Raw genomic sequence first — 15,558 nt, 5'->3', positions numbered from 1 at the left:
CAGCACTTCAGGATGCTGACGGGGGTGGATCGAGGCGTTTGAGACTAGCCTGGACAATATAGTGAGACCCTGTTTCTAAAAAAAAATTTTTTTTTTCTTTTTCTGTGTTGCAATTCACCTACAAAAAGTTTTTGTTGTTGTTGTTTGTTTTTAGCGTATTATGGGGGTACAAGTGTTAAGGTTACATATATTGCCCATGCCCCACCTCCCCCCTTGAGTAAGAGCTTCAAGTGTGTCCATCCCCAAAACATTGCACATTTTACTTGTTGTGGTTGTATATACCCATCCCTTCCTCCCTATAAAAAGTTTTTTAAAAATTAGCCAGGCATTGTAGTGCCTATAGTTCCAGGTACTTGGGAGGTTTAGGTGGGAGGATCACCTGAACCCAGGAGTTGGAGGTTACAGTGAGCTATGATAGTACCAATGCATTCTAGCCTGGGCAACAGAATGAAAGCCTATCTCATAAAGCAAAACAAAACAACAACAAAAAGCATTTATTGAGAGCCTGTTTTGCGTTGGTCAGTGAGCTAGGTGTGTGAATAAAAGAGTTGCTGTAAATCCTAAATTTGCAATTTGCAATAGTGATACTTAGTTTCAACCCAGGATGAGATGTTGAGTTTTAACAATGACTGAAAGCCTAGAAAGAAGAGGCAAATGATCTAGTAGTATTGAATTAGAATCTTCTCATGATTTTTTTTCTGGAGATTATCTCTAATGTAAATTACTGATCGTGCTTTTACATATAAGGATAGCATTTTTCCTCAGATCCTTTTCTTTCTTTTTTGTTTTTTTTTTGAGACAGAGTCTCTGTTGCCCTGGCTAGAGTGCCATGACATCAGCTTAGTTCACAGCAACCTCAAACTCCTGGGCTCAAGCGATCCTCCTGCCTCAGCCTCCCAAGTAGCTGGTACTACAGGCATGCACCACCATGCCCGGCTAATTTTTTTATATATATTTTTTTTAGTTGGCCAATTAATTTGTTTCTATTTTCAGTAGAGCTGGAGTCTCACTCTTGTTGAGGCTGGCTTCAAACTCCTGACCTTGAGTGATCCTCTCACCTCAGCCTCCCAGAGTGCTAGGATTACAGGCATGAGCCACCATGACCAGCCTCAGATGCCTTTTCTTAATTCAGAATCTACTTATAATTACAGGGTTTAAAAATTTTTTTTTTAATTTCGTTTTTTTGTTTGTTTGTTTTGCTTTGTTTTTTAAGGGAAGGGTTTCACTCTGTTGCCCAGGCTGAAATGCAATGGTACTATCACAGCTCACTGCAGCCTCAAACTTCTGGGCTCAAGGAATTCTCCTGGCTCAGCCTTCCAAGTAGCTAGAACTACAGGTGTACAACACCATGCCAGGCTAATTTTTAAAAATTTTTTTCTTTTTTTTTTCTGTAGACGCGGTCTCTCCCTATGTTGCCCAGGCTGGTCTCAAACTCCAGGCCTCAAGTGACCCTCCTGCCTTGGCTTCTCAAAGTGCTGGGATTACAGGCATGAGCCATTGTGACCAGCCTAATTTTAGTCTTTTTTCTTTTTTTTTTTTTTTTGAGACAGTCTCATTTTGTTGTCCAGGCTAGAGAGAGTGCCGTGGCGTCAGCCTAGCTTACAGCAACCTCAAACTCCTGGGCTCAAGCAATCCTCCTGCCTCAGCCTCCCAAGTAGCTGGGACTACAGGCATGCACCACCATGCCCGGCTAATTTCACATATATATATATATATTAGTTGGCCAATTAATTTATTTCTGTTTATAGTAGAGACGGGGTCTTGCTCTTGCTCAGAGTGCTTTCAAACTCCTGACCTCGAGCAATCCGCCTGCCTTGGCCTCCCAGAGTGCTGGGATTACAGATGTGAGCTACTGTGCCTAGCCCTAATTGTAGTCTTACTGTCTCACATCTGGATTTCTTCTTTACATGTAGAGAGCAGGGTAGGGTGGCGTGACTCTAAAGTGAGTCTGTTAGGTCTTTTTTTTTTTTTAAGAGACAGGATCTTGCTGTGTTGCCCAGGCTGAACTTGAACTTCTGGGCTCAAGCAGTTCTCCACCACCACCCACAACCTCCCAATCCTGCTCAGCCTCCTCATAGCGGGGACTACAGGTAGGCATCACCACACCTGGCTTTGTTAGGCCTTTCGTTAGATAAGTACATCGGCTGAGTAAAGAGAAAGCCAGAACAGGTTGGTGTTTTCTACTGTGAATACCTGGAATTGAAGGTGTCATCATTTGCACTCTTCTTAACTCTGTGTCTTTCAGTTCCTATTGTCCTTGCCATAAACAAATGTGACAAAGCTGAGGCTGATCCTGAAAAAGTGAAAAAAGAGCTGCTGGCTCATGATGTGGTGTGTGAAGATTATGGAGGTGATGTTCAAGCAGTCCATGTCTCTGCACTTACGGTAAATGCGGATACCTCAGAGATGACTGTGCTCTGACAGGAGCGCTATACGTAATGCACACACTGCATTACACCTAAGAACATTGTGACATACATAATTTGTGTTGAACATTTTGACATACGTAATTTTAAAAAAAAAATTCTGTGGGAACTAGGCAAAGATGTTATCATTATCCTGGTGTGGCATATTAGGAATTAGGCTCAGAGAGGTTAGTCACCAGTTCACAGTTATATAGCTGATCAGTGGGGAGTTGGATCTAAACCTAATGCTTTTATTATGAGATACTTAGAATGTGGAGAACAAATGATGAATGGTGTGGGGATAGAGTAACAGTAGGCTAAAGACTGTTTTAAGTAGAAATGAAATCCAGCTGGTAATGAAAAGTGCTTGTATTTCATGCCTTTTATAAGCAAAAAACAATGGAAATAGGCCTTAGGCATTTGAGAGAGATTTAAACAAGAATTTCACTGAGACAAAATTACATTTAGCTTGATTTTGTTATAGATTGACTGAATGTTTCTATGGGTGAAATTGCTATAAGTTTAATAATGTTATTTATGATGAATTCCATTTTCTTTAAAATGCACAATTATTTCTTGGATTAATAAACACCAAGGAGGCTCAGTACTTGACTCACATCAGCATTTTCCAATTCTCTTATCCTACAAAGGTTGCTGCTAAGTAACAATTTCCTTTTTTATCCATCTGTATCATATTTCATAGTTAAGTTAGTAATATAATACAGATATTTTTCCTGAGCATTCACTGAAGGGATAGTGCTGTACTTTAACCACATTCCTCCAAATAAATGTCATTTCATCTTTACTTTTCCTAAATTTATTACCTCAAAGATGCTTAGAAATTATGCCTCTATTCATAGTAAAACTATGCCTCTTTTCCTCTGAAATTCATGAAATACTACCTTACTTTGTTATCTTTTTATAATAGCTCAATTGTTATTATACTCTGAAAGCAAGATGGCAAACTTACTACAATAAGATTAAAATATTTGAAGATTTAACCATCTTTTCTGCCCAGATACTATCAGAGGAGTAGATAGATATAAAGCTGTTTAGGCATATTTGTAAGCATGGCAGAGATGATTCCCAGGGAATGGATGGAAGTGGAAGAGAGTGGCAGGGGGGTAAGATGAGGCTTCTTTTCCAAGATATAGAGAATTACTCATGCAAAGAAACAACTCCAGCTCTACTTTTTGGAGAAGCATTTTGTAAACTGGAATAAATACTAGCAATAAGTGGGTGGATAAGCGGAGTATTTAATCAGGTTTTTTTACAGTCGCCTTTTGCTTTATACACTGTAACAACTGTGAGCAATCCCTTAGCTGACATGGAGAGTGAAAAAAATCCCTTGCCCATCAGTTCTAGTTCTATCACCAGTTAATCAGCTGTGTGATCTTGGAGCCCTAGAGAGCATAGCAAGCATAGATCATGAAAGGTAAAAGAATCATCCACTCTAGCTCCTTCATTTTATGGTTGAAGAAAGGAGATCTAGGGAGGTTGAAATGATGTTTCAAGGCTACATAGCTGGATGGTTGCAGGAATGGCTTACAGCCTGCGTCTAGTCAGTGCTTTTTCTCTCATTTATTTAATAAGGGTAAGTAATGTTTGATTTGCTTACTTTACAGGATTCTTGAGTGGATCAAATGAAATAATAGATGTAAAGCTTGTTCAGTTGGATAGAATTTCAGATGTAAAGTAGCATCATTAAGAAAGTTTGTGAGAGCTATTATATATTAATTGTTTTTAAAATAGCAGATAGCAAGAATCTGAAAGAGATAAATTAGTTTGGATTCACAGATTGAATTACTAACTTCTGGCTAGCTGAGAGTTGCAAGTTTGGCTTTCTAAAGACATCCCTTTTACAATATTGTCTAAAGTCTCCTCCAGATTCACTTGTTTTAGTTCTGATGGGCTCCATGCAATAAAAGCATTGAGATTGGGGGGGGGGAGAAAGAAAGTTAGTGCAAGGAAAAATACACAATTGTACAGACAGATGGAGAAAGAAAATGAATGGAGCATGTGTTTATGAAAGGGCATTAACACGCCTGACCAGTAAGCCATCCTTTTAAAAAAAATAGCTACTTGTTCCTTGCAAGATCTGTCCCTGGGTTAGGTTTTCCTGATGATTGATCCCTCCCTTCCTTTCTTCCCTCCTTCTTTCCTTCTCCTTCTTTTCTTTTCCCTTCCCTCTTATTCTTCCTTCACTTTTTTGTTCAATTGGGTAATTCATGCCTTTAATGCTTAAAAGAGAAAAGTATAATATAACTGTCAAGGATAATTTGACTTTCTGACCCTGGTATTTACATTTACAGATAATGTTTATTAATGTATATTAACAACCTTTGTTATTAAAGGGTGACAATCTGATGGCTTTGGCAGAAGCAACAATTGCTCTCGCAGAAATGTTAGAATTGAAAGCAGATCCCACTGGTCCAGTGGAAGGAACAGTAATAGAGTCTTTCACAGACAAAGGAAGAGGGTAGGACTGTTAAAATGCTTGCTTTTTAATAATTTTGTTTTATGGTTTTTGTGACCTGATTATATAATAACATTCTTATTGTATGTTATTGTTAGTTCATAAACAGTATTTTCAAAGCATTTATTTTTAAAAAGTATTTTATTGTACTAACATACACATACAAAAATTTACTTGTTATCAGTAGACCATAGCAACTATCTGTATATATCTAGTAGTCATATTTGGATGACTTAAGTAGTTCATTCAATTTGTTTGATTTTTTTCCTCCACTGACTTGACTGAATTGGTAAAGCCTCATAGATAATGTAAATTGGAATGAAATTCCAATAGTTGCATTTTAAGGTTTGTAAATTTTTTATGACCTCAATCATTAATATACTATTTAGGAAGGTCTTTGAAATGGTGTTCTCTTCTTGAATTTTCCTGCCTATCAGCAAGAGATGTTTTCTCATTGCTTTATACTCTGTAATAAATATGAGCGATTTCTTAGCTGACATGGAGAGTAGGATAGAGAGTGGATTAGGATTGTCTCAGAACATTCTGTTCCCTGCTCCTTCTCTTTGCATAACTTTACAAGAAATGTTTTTTGTTTTTTGCTTTTTTTTTTAATTGTGGTGAGAAACATGTAACATTAAATTTACCATGTTAAGGGCACAGTGAACTCAGCCTGTAATCACAGCTACTTGGGAGGCTGAGATAGGAGGATTGCTTCAGTCCAAGAGTTTGAGACCAGCCTGGGCAACATAGTAAGACCCATCTATAAAAAAAAACTCCAAAACTACCATGTTAACCACATTTAAGTATGCAGATCAGTAGAGTTAAATATATTCATATTAGTTAGTATCCAACAGATCTCTAGAGCTTTTTCATCTTGTAAAACTGAAACTTCATACCCATTAGACACTAATTCCTCTTACTCCTCTCCCTAGCCCTTGGCAACTACCTATTTTCTATTTTTATGATTTTGCCTACTTTATATACTTCATATAACATTTGTCATTTTGTGACTGGCTGATTTCACTTAACATAATGTCCTAGAATTTTATCCATGTTGTAGCATATGATAGGATTTCCTTCTTTTTTAAGGCTGCATAATATGCCCTTATATGTTTATACTACATTTTCTTTGGATAAAAGGTCCATTCACCTGATTGTGGACATTTGGGTTGCTACTACTTCTTGGCTGTTGGGAAGAAATTTTCTTTTTTTAGAAATGGGGGTCTTGCTATATTATCCAGGTTGGCCTTGAACTCCTGGGCTCAAGTGATCCTCCTGAGGAAGTGGGACTACAGATGCATTCCACTGTGCTGGCTTTGAAATGTTTTTATAATATGCTTAAGAAGTTAAGAAGTGGTAGAATTAACCCTGTGTATACATATGTTTATGTGTATTTAAACCTCATAAAGATATCTTAGCTCTACTTAAGAAAGTACAACTATATCCTGATTATGGCATTAAGAATACATACTTTTATTTTCATTCTAGTCCTGTTACTACAGCTATAATTCAAAGAGGGACTCTGAGAAAAGGCTCAGTTCTGGTTGCTGGAAAGAGTTGGGCAAAAGTACGGTTAATATTTGATGAAAATGGAAAAACAATCAATGAGGCCTATCCCAGCATGCCAGTGGGAATTATAGGCTGGAGAGACCTTCCTTCTGCAGGGGATGAAATTCTTGAAGTGGAATCTGAGGTACCTCAAGCTAAATTCTCTATATTAGATGTGATAATGATTTTAAATATCAATTTGTAATGTTATCCACAGAAGCGTGTTAATGTTAACAATTCTAGATTATAAGAGGCTGTGAGGGGGCCAGTTGTACCATTTTAGAATGAGACTACTACAGAATTATTTTTTAAAATTTGAGATAAGATTTTTAAATTAAATCATTTTAATTACATACAATTCAAAAGCTCCCAAATTAAAATTCTACACATTTCTTGAAACTTACAAAATTAGTGATTTCATACATGAGTTAAGCTAATTTCATAAGGGGGCGAAACACAAAGCCTTTACCTTGCAGTTATTGGTGTCTGTTTCACTAAATAATGCCAGTTTTTCCCCTATAAAGCCAAGGGCACGTGAAGTTATTGACTGGAGGAAATATGAGCAAGAACAGGAGAAAAATAAAGAGGATTTCAAAGTAATAGAAGAAAAGCGAAAAGAACACAAAGAAGCACATCGGAAAGTCCGTGAGAAGTACAGCTCTTTGCACTGGAAGGAGAGATCATTAAAAGCGTATCTAGAAAGAAAAGAACAGAAACCCTTAAAGCCAAAAGAGAAAATAGAAAGAGATTCAAATACTCTTCCTGTAATAATTAAAGGTGCCTTTTAAAAGATTTTAGTTTACAGCTGATTCTTTGAATACATATATTTCTTTATTCTCATAATTGGTTTGGGCCCTTAAATTTTTGTGTGTGTGTGTGTGTGACAGAATCTTACTCTGTTGCCTGGGCTAGAGTGCCATGGCGTCAGCCTAGCTCACAGCAACCTCAAACTCCTGGGCTCAAGCAATCCTACTTCCTCAGCCTCCCAAGTAGCTGGGACTACAGACATGTGCCACCATGCCCAGCGAATGTTTTATATATATTTTTAGTTGTCCAGCTAATTTCTTTCTATTTTTTTTTTTAGTAGAGATGGGGTCTCGCTGTTGCTCAGGCTGGTCTCGAACTCCTGAGCTCAAATGATCCACCCGCCTCAGCCTAGAGTGCTAGGATTACAGGCATGAGCCACCACGCCCAGCCTGGGCCCTTAAATTTAAGTGAAAATTATTTCAGTATTTTGGGACAGATTTTCTTAGTCAAGATATTTCTTGGTGATTTTGTTATAAATGTATATTGGGCTCATTATAATTTATTCAGCCAAGGAGACTAAATAAAAGTATATTTAGTAGTAAATGCTTTTCGTATCATGGTTTTTAAATAGATTATTGTCTTTTTTGTGTCTGCTGATGCCTAACTGTTAAAACTAACAATTTTAAACCTTTGCTGTATTCAGGTGATGTTGATGGCTCAGTTGAGACCCTTTTAAACATTATGGATACCTATGATGCTTCACACGAGTGTGAACTGGAATTGGTACATTTTGGAGTGGGTGATATTAGTGAAAATGATGTTAACCTTGCTGAAACATTTGGCGGTAAGGATTCATTTCTTATTTGTTAAACTGTGTTCTAGATCACCCTGTGAATCATTTGCTTCTATCTTTTATTGCTTGGTTTGTCACACCTGACATTTACTCGCATCAGCATCACTCTTCCTGCTATAGTCCACTCCCAGCTAGCAACTGAGACCAACAGGATGTGCAGTATTGCCACCATAACTCCACTTGTGCTATACTGCAACCTTGGGGAACTATTTCAACATCTGGTATTGTTTCTTGATGATTTTTTTAAGCAGTGTTACTGTCCCTTCTCCCCTTCCTCTCTACCCAAACCAAGCTTGGTTCTCTGTAGCTTTCATTATTTTAGACTTCTGAATGCTCCTAACACTGTAATCAGCCTTTTCAGTACTTTCCTTCATCTTTTAGTTTTGGCTACCTATTTACTTAATTGGTAACTTTATAAATAGTATCATTTTAGATCAAAAGCTCCTTTTAGCTTTAAATGCTTAGAAGGCAGGACACTATGTGTATTAGTCAAACTTATGATACCCAAAAAGGGGACTCATGACTGTCACTTTAACTAGCTCCTATACCTGTTAAAGTGCCAACATTATTGAGTGATTAATGAATCATTAAGAAAGGAGGTACTTTATAACCTGACTTGATCCGAATTAGATGTTACCGAATTAGATGCTAATTAATTCAAAGTATTTGTTAGGCACTGACTGGCCTACTACTATGCTATGTGATGTAGTCAGAGTATTGAATGATTTCTTTTTTTTTTTTGAGACAGAGTCTCACTCTGTTGCCCAGGCTAGAGTGAGTGCCATGGCGTCAGCCTCGGTCACAGCAACCTCCAACTCCTGGGCTCAAGTGATCCTCCTGCCTCAGCCTCCCAGGTAGCTGGGACTAGAGGCATATGCCACCATGCCCGGCTAATTTTTTCTATATATATTAGTTGGCCAATTAATTTCTTTCTATTTATAGTAGAGACGGGGTCTCGCTCTTGCTCAGGCTGGTTTCGAACTCCTGACCTTGAGCAATCCGCCCGCCTCAGCCTCCCAGAGTGCTAGGATTACAGGCGTGAGCCACCACGCCCGGCCTGAATGATTTCTTAATGACAAGACTTTTGAGGTGGTTGTGTTTGATTAAACTGAGTTAATTTTTTTCATTCATTTTGTTTAAGGCAAGAGTGTTTTGCTTTTGCCCTTTTTCTTCTCCCAAAGTATTTTCAGTTAAATATATTATTTGTTCTTTGGTAAAGTGGTCAGCTCCATGAAACTTATTTTACTTCTTAAAATAACTCTTGAACTTTACTAATTCACTGTATCCTCCCCATGCCCCTTTAAGTCACTACTTTTGAGCATCTTTTGGCCATCTGACTGCCTAAGTGTAAATCACAAAAGTTGTGGGCAGTAAGATTATAATTTCATAGTAGAATTGTTATGAAAATAAAGCAATAATATTTCAGCCCTTATCAGTCTTTGTTTTCTCTTTTTTCTAAGAGACAGGGTTTTTACTCTGTTCAGTCCTCCTACCTTAGCCTCCCAAGTAGCTAGGGCTACAGGCGTGAGCCACCATACTCACCTAATGTTTTTCTTTTTGTTTTTGGTAAAGACAGGGTTTCACTATGTTTACCAGTTTCCTTGGCCTCCCAAAGTACTGGGATTACAGGCATGAGCCACTGTGTCTGGCCAGTTTTCTTTTCTTATTCTCCTGGTATAAAAATCAAAGTTTTGTTTCGCATATGGCCTTGTACTTTATGGGCACTTAAAATAATGTTTTTAAATAATGATTTAAAATCATAAATTTTCCTTGTTAAACATGCTACAATACAATTTATATAAAATTCTCTAATTTGAAAATTTATTAGTTTTGGTGAGGAAAAAATCATAGAATTTCTTATCTCTCCTAACTGCTATTCCTACTTAATTTACATAGAAAGAAATTAAACCATTTAGATTTGAGTGTCTGCTTGAAAGACAAATAAATGATTATAATACAGTCTTTGTGTTACTTTATTGATTGTATTTCTGCTTGCCAGGTGTTATATATGGCTTTAATGTGAATGCAAGCAATGTTATCCAGCAGTCTGCTACAAAAAAAGGAGTAAAAATTAAACTTCACAAAATCATTTACCGTCTTATTGAGGACTTGCAGGAAGAACTGAGCAACAGGTTGCCCTGCATTGTGGAAGAGTACCCAATAGGTGAGTGCTCACTGATTGTTACTTTTAAACATTCATATCTTAGATGCTATAAACAGCACTTGAAAGCAAAGTTTAGGGGAAATGTTTTCCACTGAAAATACAGTAAAATATGTATTTCACTATTGAAATACATGTTTTGTGTTCTAGAAAAAAAATGACTACTATAAGATGAGAATTCATTGTAACCTTATATATATTATAAACACCTGCCCTGTGCAACACATTATGCTTAGGCCTTGAGGATGCAAAGGCAATTAAGGCAATAAGAACTTGCCCTCAAATTAAGATATGAACAAATAATTGAATACAAATTAGGATGGGAGGCATAAAGATTATTAACAGGATCATGGAAGGAGTCATTGATTTTGTCCTGGGCTGGCAGAGAAATCCACCATGAAAAGAAAATTTATTTTACATTTAAATGTTAAATATTTAAAAATATTCTTTCTATCCAAATTGCCCAGAGGAATCACAAAAGGAAAAAAATTCTTTCCAGCACATCACTTAGCCAGATTAAAGGCTGAATTTATTCAAAATTTATTGAATTGCCTTATCTGTCCTTTTCCCCTCACCATCTGCAGATTGTTTGGGTTTTCTCCCCCCCTGAAACAGTGTTTGCTGTGTTGTCCTGGCTAGAGTGCAGTGGCATCAGCCTAGCTCACTGCAACTTTAAACTCCTGGGTTCAAGTGATCCTCCTGCCTCAGCCTCCGGAGTAGCTGGGACTACAGGTGTGCACCACCATGACCAGCTGATTTTTTCTATTTTTAGTAGAGATGGAGTCTCACTCTTGTTCAGGTTGGTCTTGAACTCTTGACCTCAAGTGATCCTCCTCCCTTGGTCTCCCAGAGTGCTAGGATTATAGGCAAGAGCCACCACGCCTGGCCAACTTTTTTTTTTAAGAGACAGTCTTATTCTGTTGGTCAGGCTGAAGTGCAGTGGCATGATCATAGCTCACTGCAACCTCAAGTTTCTGGGCTCCAGTGATCTTCCCAGCTCAGCCTCCCAAGTAGCTGGGACTATAGGCATGAGCTACCTTGCCTGGCTAATTTTATTTCTTTAGAAATGGGATCTCACTATGTTGTCCAGGCTTGTCTCTAACTCACCGACCTCAAGGGATCCTCCTACCTCAGATTCCTGAGCTGATGAGACTATGCTACCTTGCCTGGCTAACTTTTAATATTGTTAATAGTTTTAAATTACAAAAAAAAGCCAGAAAAATATAAGGAACTCCTATATACCTTTTGCCCATTTTACCAGTTGTCTACATTTTGCTCTATTTGCCTTTTTCTTCCCCCCCTCCATATATACATTGTTTTCCCTAGATCATTTGAGAGTATGTTTCAGATTTTGTGCCCATTTGCCACTAAGTATGTATATCTGCTAAACACAAGGATGTTTGTTCTCTTATAAAACCACAGAACAATGAACAAAGTCAGGAAATTGAATATTTATTTATCAGTACTTTTATCTAATATATAGTCCATATTCAAATTTTATCCATTGTCCCAACAATGTACTTTATAGTATATATTTTTTCCCTACTCCAAGATCATGGATTATATTTAGTTATATCTCTCTAGTCTCATTTAATCTATAACAGTTCTTCAATCTTTGTCTGCTTTGACCTTGACATTTTTGAAGCAAACAGGCAAGTGATGTAGAATGTACCTTAATTTGGATTTGTCTGATGTTTCCTTATAATGAGATTTAGTTTTGCATTTTGGGTCTACACACAGGCTTATTTTAGGCTTTTCTGACCTCAACATAATCATGTGCAGATTTGTATGTTCTTGTAAGAGCAATTTGGAAAACTATGGAGTCATGTGGGGGCTTCTAGGAATGAGCAAGCACACCAAATAACACTAACAAATAATACCAGTCAAGTAACACCCTAGAAAATTGGTTCATTCTAGTGTTACCATTTTATTAGTGGAATTTAAAAAAATTTTTAGTCAAGTGAAAAAAATGGGACTCTCAGAATTAGTACTCCTAAAGTGAATATAAATTACTAGGGGTGAGATTAAAAATATATCAGGTTATGATAGATGATCTACTCTAGAAAATATATTGGAGGAAAGCTGAAAACTAGGTTTTCATGAAGCAGACAGGAATAGCTAGATTTTCATGCATTTTTACTCCTATTATCGATCAAGAAAATTAAGTTGGTGGAGTCACAGAAACCAGGACTTTTTTCTATGCATGAGTTCACATTTTCCTCATACCGTCAATTCTTATACTGCAGAATGTCAGAAATTATGTGTTTCTCAGAATATTTAGGTTTCTGCACATTAATTAAGTTCTCTTCTTCTTAAAGGTGAGGCTTCTATACTAGCTACCTTCTCTGTAACAGAAGGGAAGAAAAAACTTCCTGTGGCTGGCTGCAGAGTCCAAAAGGGACAGTTAGAAAAACAAAGAAAATTTAAATTAATCCGTAATGGACATGTTATTTGGAAGGGTAAGCAACATCAAAATCTATTTCTATTGATTGTGTATAACCATCTGAAATCTGCTCATCTTTCACTCCCATCCCAGTTCATGCCATTTCTTATTGCTATAATTATTCCTCCAGGATTAGTAGTTCACTGGTTAGATTTTCTAAGCTTTAAAATTTTGCCCCAAACTGCTTTCCAGCCTTATCTCCTACATATTCTTTATCTTACACTTCCTTACTCCCATCCTTTTGTAACTGGACCTTTTGCCTGTGATGTTTATATTGACTTTTCCCATTCCAGTCCTGAGTACAATATTATCCTCTGCAAAAAGCCTTAGCCTACCTTTGAAGTAGATTTAGGGTCTTTGGTTACAAGTCAAATGTTTACAGCAAACTTTATACTTTTGGGGGGTTCCCAGTATTTAGTTCCATCATTAACATAACTGTAAAATTCTTAAGAACTTAGTGTAAATTTCCTTGTAACACCATACTTAGCATTTAGTAGATATTATTTGTTGACTATGCTAACTGTACTTTTTTTTTTTAAGGCCTGTTAACCTCACTGAAACACCATAAAGATGACGTTTCAGTCATCAAAACTGGAATGGACTGTGGTCTCAGTTTAGATGAAGAAAAGATAGAATTTAAAGTGGGAGATCAAATTGTTTGTTATGAAGAAAAGCAAGTCCTAGCTAAGACTTCTTGGGATCCAGGATTTTAAGATACATTAAAAATGCAAATGATGTTTTGCTTTATGGAAGGCAGAGATTGCCACTACTGGTCAAAAAGCACCTATGTTGTCTTACCAAGTGTCAATATATGCATTAGTACAAACTGTCAAAGTGCTACAGAAGTAGGAATCCTTATCTAAGGATTCCTCCAACTGGAAATCCTAGAGTATAAAGCCTAGCAATGTGGTAAAAGGGAATTGCTAATTAGCATATCACTAAATGTAATAATCAGAGTTTAATAAACTTCCTTCAAGTGTATGCTTAAGTGTGGTATCAAGTGAACCAATCCTCTGAATTGAGCTCCATGGGAAGACATGGTACCAATCAAGTACCACTTGAAACTGTTTCATTTTCCAGTGTTAACAGTGGTGAGCAGTCCTTCCTTTACAGGGACTCATCCTGAACAGAACATTAAAGTTTAAATTCCCACTAGATCATGCTCAACACTGAACAGCAGAGCATGTTCCCTTATACTGCAGAGAATAAACATTCCACTGAAATCACCTAGGGACTCAGGATGCATTTTTTGAATTGGCAACTTGAAACCAGCCTTTAAATTTCCCATGTATGAAACAGAAGTATGCTATAGCCTTTTTAAATCAAGGTCTTAACACTTTCATACAAATAAGTGGTTCTCAATGGGGCATGGTGAGGACAGGGATGCTGTTCATTATCCTCTGGTAGCCCCCACAACAAAGAATTTTCTGGCCCAAAATGTCTATAGTACTGAGGTCAAGAAACTGACAAATATAAAACTAGCTTATATTATGAAGTGAAAATAGCAAGACTTTCCCTTATGGTTGGCAACTGGCAAATGTACAGAACCACAGTATCACATAACCAATTTGAAGCTCAAAAAAACCCAACAATCAAATAAATGTTAGTTCATGTCTTTTATTAACTCATGTATAATTACTTGTCTTCTGGTTTATTGAAGCAGTAAGTTAGACAACATTTGCCACAATAATGTCTATCAAAGTGGCTGGCCATAAAAACTCCTGCGCCACATTCATCTGAAGGACACTCCCGACGAAGGCGACTAATTTTGCCATTCTCATCCACCTGGAAAGCACAAATCTGCTGTAAGATAATTTTTACAACATATTCTGAAGTCTAATGGAAGTGACTCAAAATATTTAAGCTTTTAACCACAAAATGCTGGTAGTTTTTAGTATTTATAAACCAAAGCACCCCAAATTCTCAATTAATTACTACTGCAACATGAAAGCTCAGTATTGGAGCTTTTATACATTGAAGGCCAGCTTTTTGAGCTGGCAAATGAAGCAAAGACCTGAACCCAGATCTGACTTCAACTCAGAACCCTGTTTAGAATAAGCAGCTAAAGGTGACCCTCATTATATAAGCTCCTTCAAATACCAAACAGGGGAAAAAAAAAAAAAGCACAAACTTTGAAATTCTCATTTTTGGAATACCTCATTTAAACCAGAAGTATTGAATCTCTTCAATGATGAAAAAATAAACAAACCAAAAGTAGGCAATACCAGATATTTAAGTCAAATTACTCCATGAGAAAATGTTGACAAGTTACTATAAGGATTGTTTCCAAATAAACCATAACTTTGCTGATATTCTGCTGTTACCTTAAAATGGCTCACCTTATAGTATTTCAGGACAGCCAGCTTAACCTTCTTTCTCTTATGCTTATTCTTCTTGGGAGTGGTATAAGACTTCTTCTTCCTTTTCTTAGCACCACCACGAAGTCTCAACACAAGATGAAGAGTGGACTCCTGTTAATGGATCACAGAATGAAAGAGGCTTTCATGCTGCATTAAAAATGGACAAACATTATGCATCTTCTACTACAACAGTAGTACACAATACCACCTATGAAGGAGCCTTGACCCCTGCCCCCAAAGAATCTGATTCTTGTAACTATTAGTTTACATGGAGATTAAAGGACACATTAAATTACAGCATAGAATGCAACCTGCAAAATCCAGAACTTGAGAGCTTATAGCAGAGCTTTAATATTAGTGTAGCAGTTACCTAGGAATCTATTGCTTATCTCCCCACTTTTGTGTCAAATTTTTCAAAATGAGACTGATTTTTTAGCTATGCTTTCCCCTAAACAGACCTTTTGAATGTTGTAGTCAGACAAAGTACGTCCATCTTCTAGTTGCTTGCCAGCAAAAATCAGTCTTTGCTGATCAGGAGGAATTCCTAATTAAAAAACCAAAAAAA

General features: G+C 37.0%; 2 protein-coding genes across 3 annotated transcripts in view; one reads left to right on the top strand and one right to left on the bottom strand.

Moving 5' to 3' along the window:
- The window catches only part of MTIF2 (mitochondrial translational initiation factor 2), a 28,267-nt gene extending 14,653 nt beyond the window's left edge, over positions 1–13,614 (top strand). For both annotated transcript variants that reach the window (XM_012777823.3, XM_076000766.1), the window contains 8 exons: positions 2,246–2,385; positions 4,760–4,884; positions 6,370–6,574; positions 6,954–7,206; positions 7,880–8,020; positions 10,029–10,193; positions 12,509–12,649; positions 13,174–13,614. In XM_012777823.3, coding sequence (XP_012633277.2) covers positions 2,246–2,385; positions 4,760–4,884; positions 6,370–6,574; positions 6,954–7,206; positions 7,880–8,020; positions 10,029–10,193; positions 12,509–12,649; positions 13,174–13,346 — 1,343 coding nt within the window. In that variant the 3' untranslated portion in view covers positions 13,347–13,614. The remainder of the gene's footprint in view (positions 1–2,245; positions 2,386–4,759; positions 4,885–6,369; positions 6,575–6,953; positions 7,207–7,879; positions 8,021–10,028; positions 10,194–12,508; positions 12,650–13,173) is intronic.
- A 616-nt stretch (positions 13,615–14,230) lies between these two features.
- RPS27A (ribosomal protein S27a) overlaps positions 14,231–15,558 on the bottom strand; it is a 488,879-nt gene continuing 487,551 nt past the window's right edge. The window contains exons 5-7 of the mRNA XM_076000767.1: positions 15,452–15,537; positions 14,973–15,104; positions 14,231–14,418 (exon numbers count right to left, since the gene is read on the bottom strand). Coding sequence (XP_075856882.1) covers positions 14,269–14,418; positions 14,973–15,104; positions 15,452–15,537 — 368 coding nt within the window. The 3' untranslated portion in view covers positions 14,231–14,268. The remainder of the gene's footprint in view (positions 14,419–14,972; positions 15,105–15,451; positions 15,538–15,558) is intronic.

The sequence above is a fragment of the Microcebus murinus genome, chromosome 3 (genome assembly GCF_040939455.1).
Source record: "Microcebus murinus isolate Inina chromosome 3, M.murinus_Inina_mat1.0, whole genome shotgun sequence".
Classification (NCBI taxonomy): Eukaryota; Metazoa; Chordata; class Mammalia; order Primates; family Cheirogaleidae; genus Microcebus; species Microcebus murinus.
Note: the sequence above shows the minus strand (reverse complement) of the source record. Positions and strands in the feature narration are given on the sequence as shown.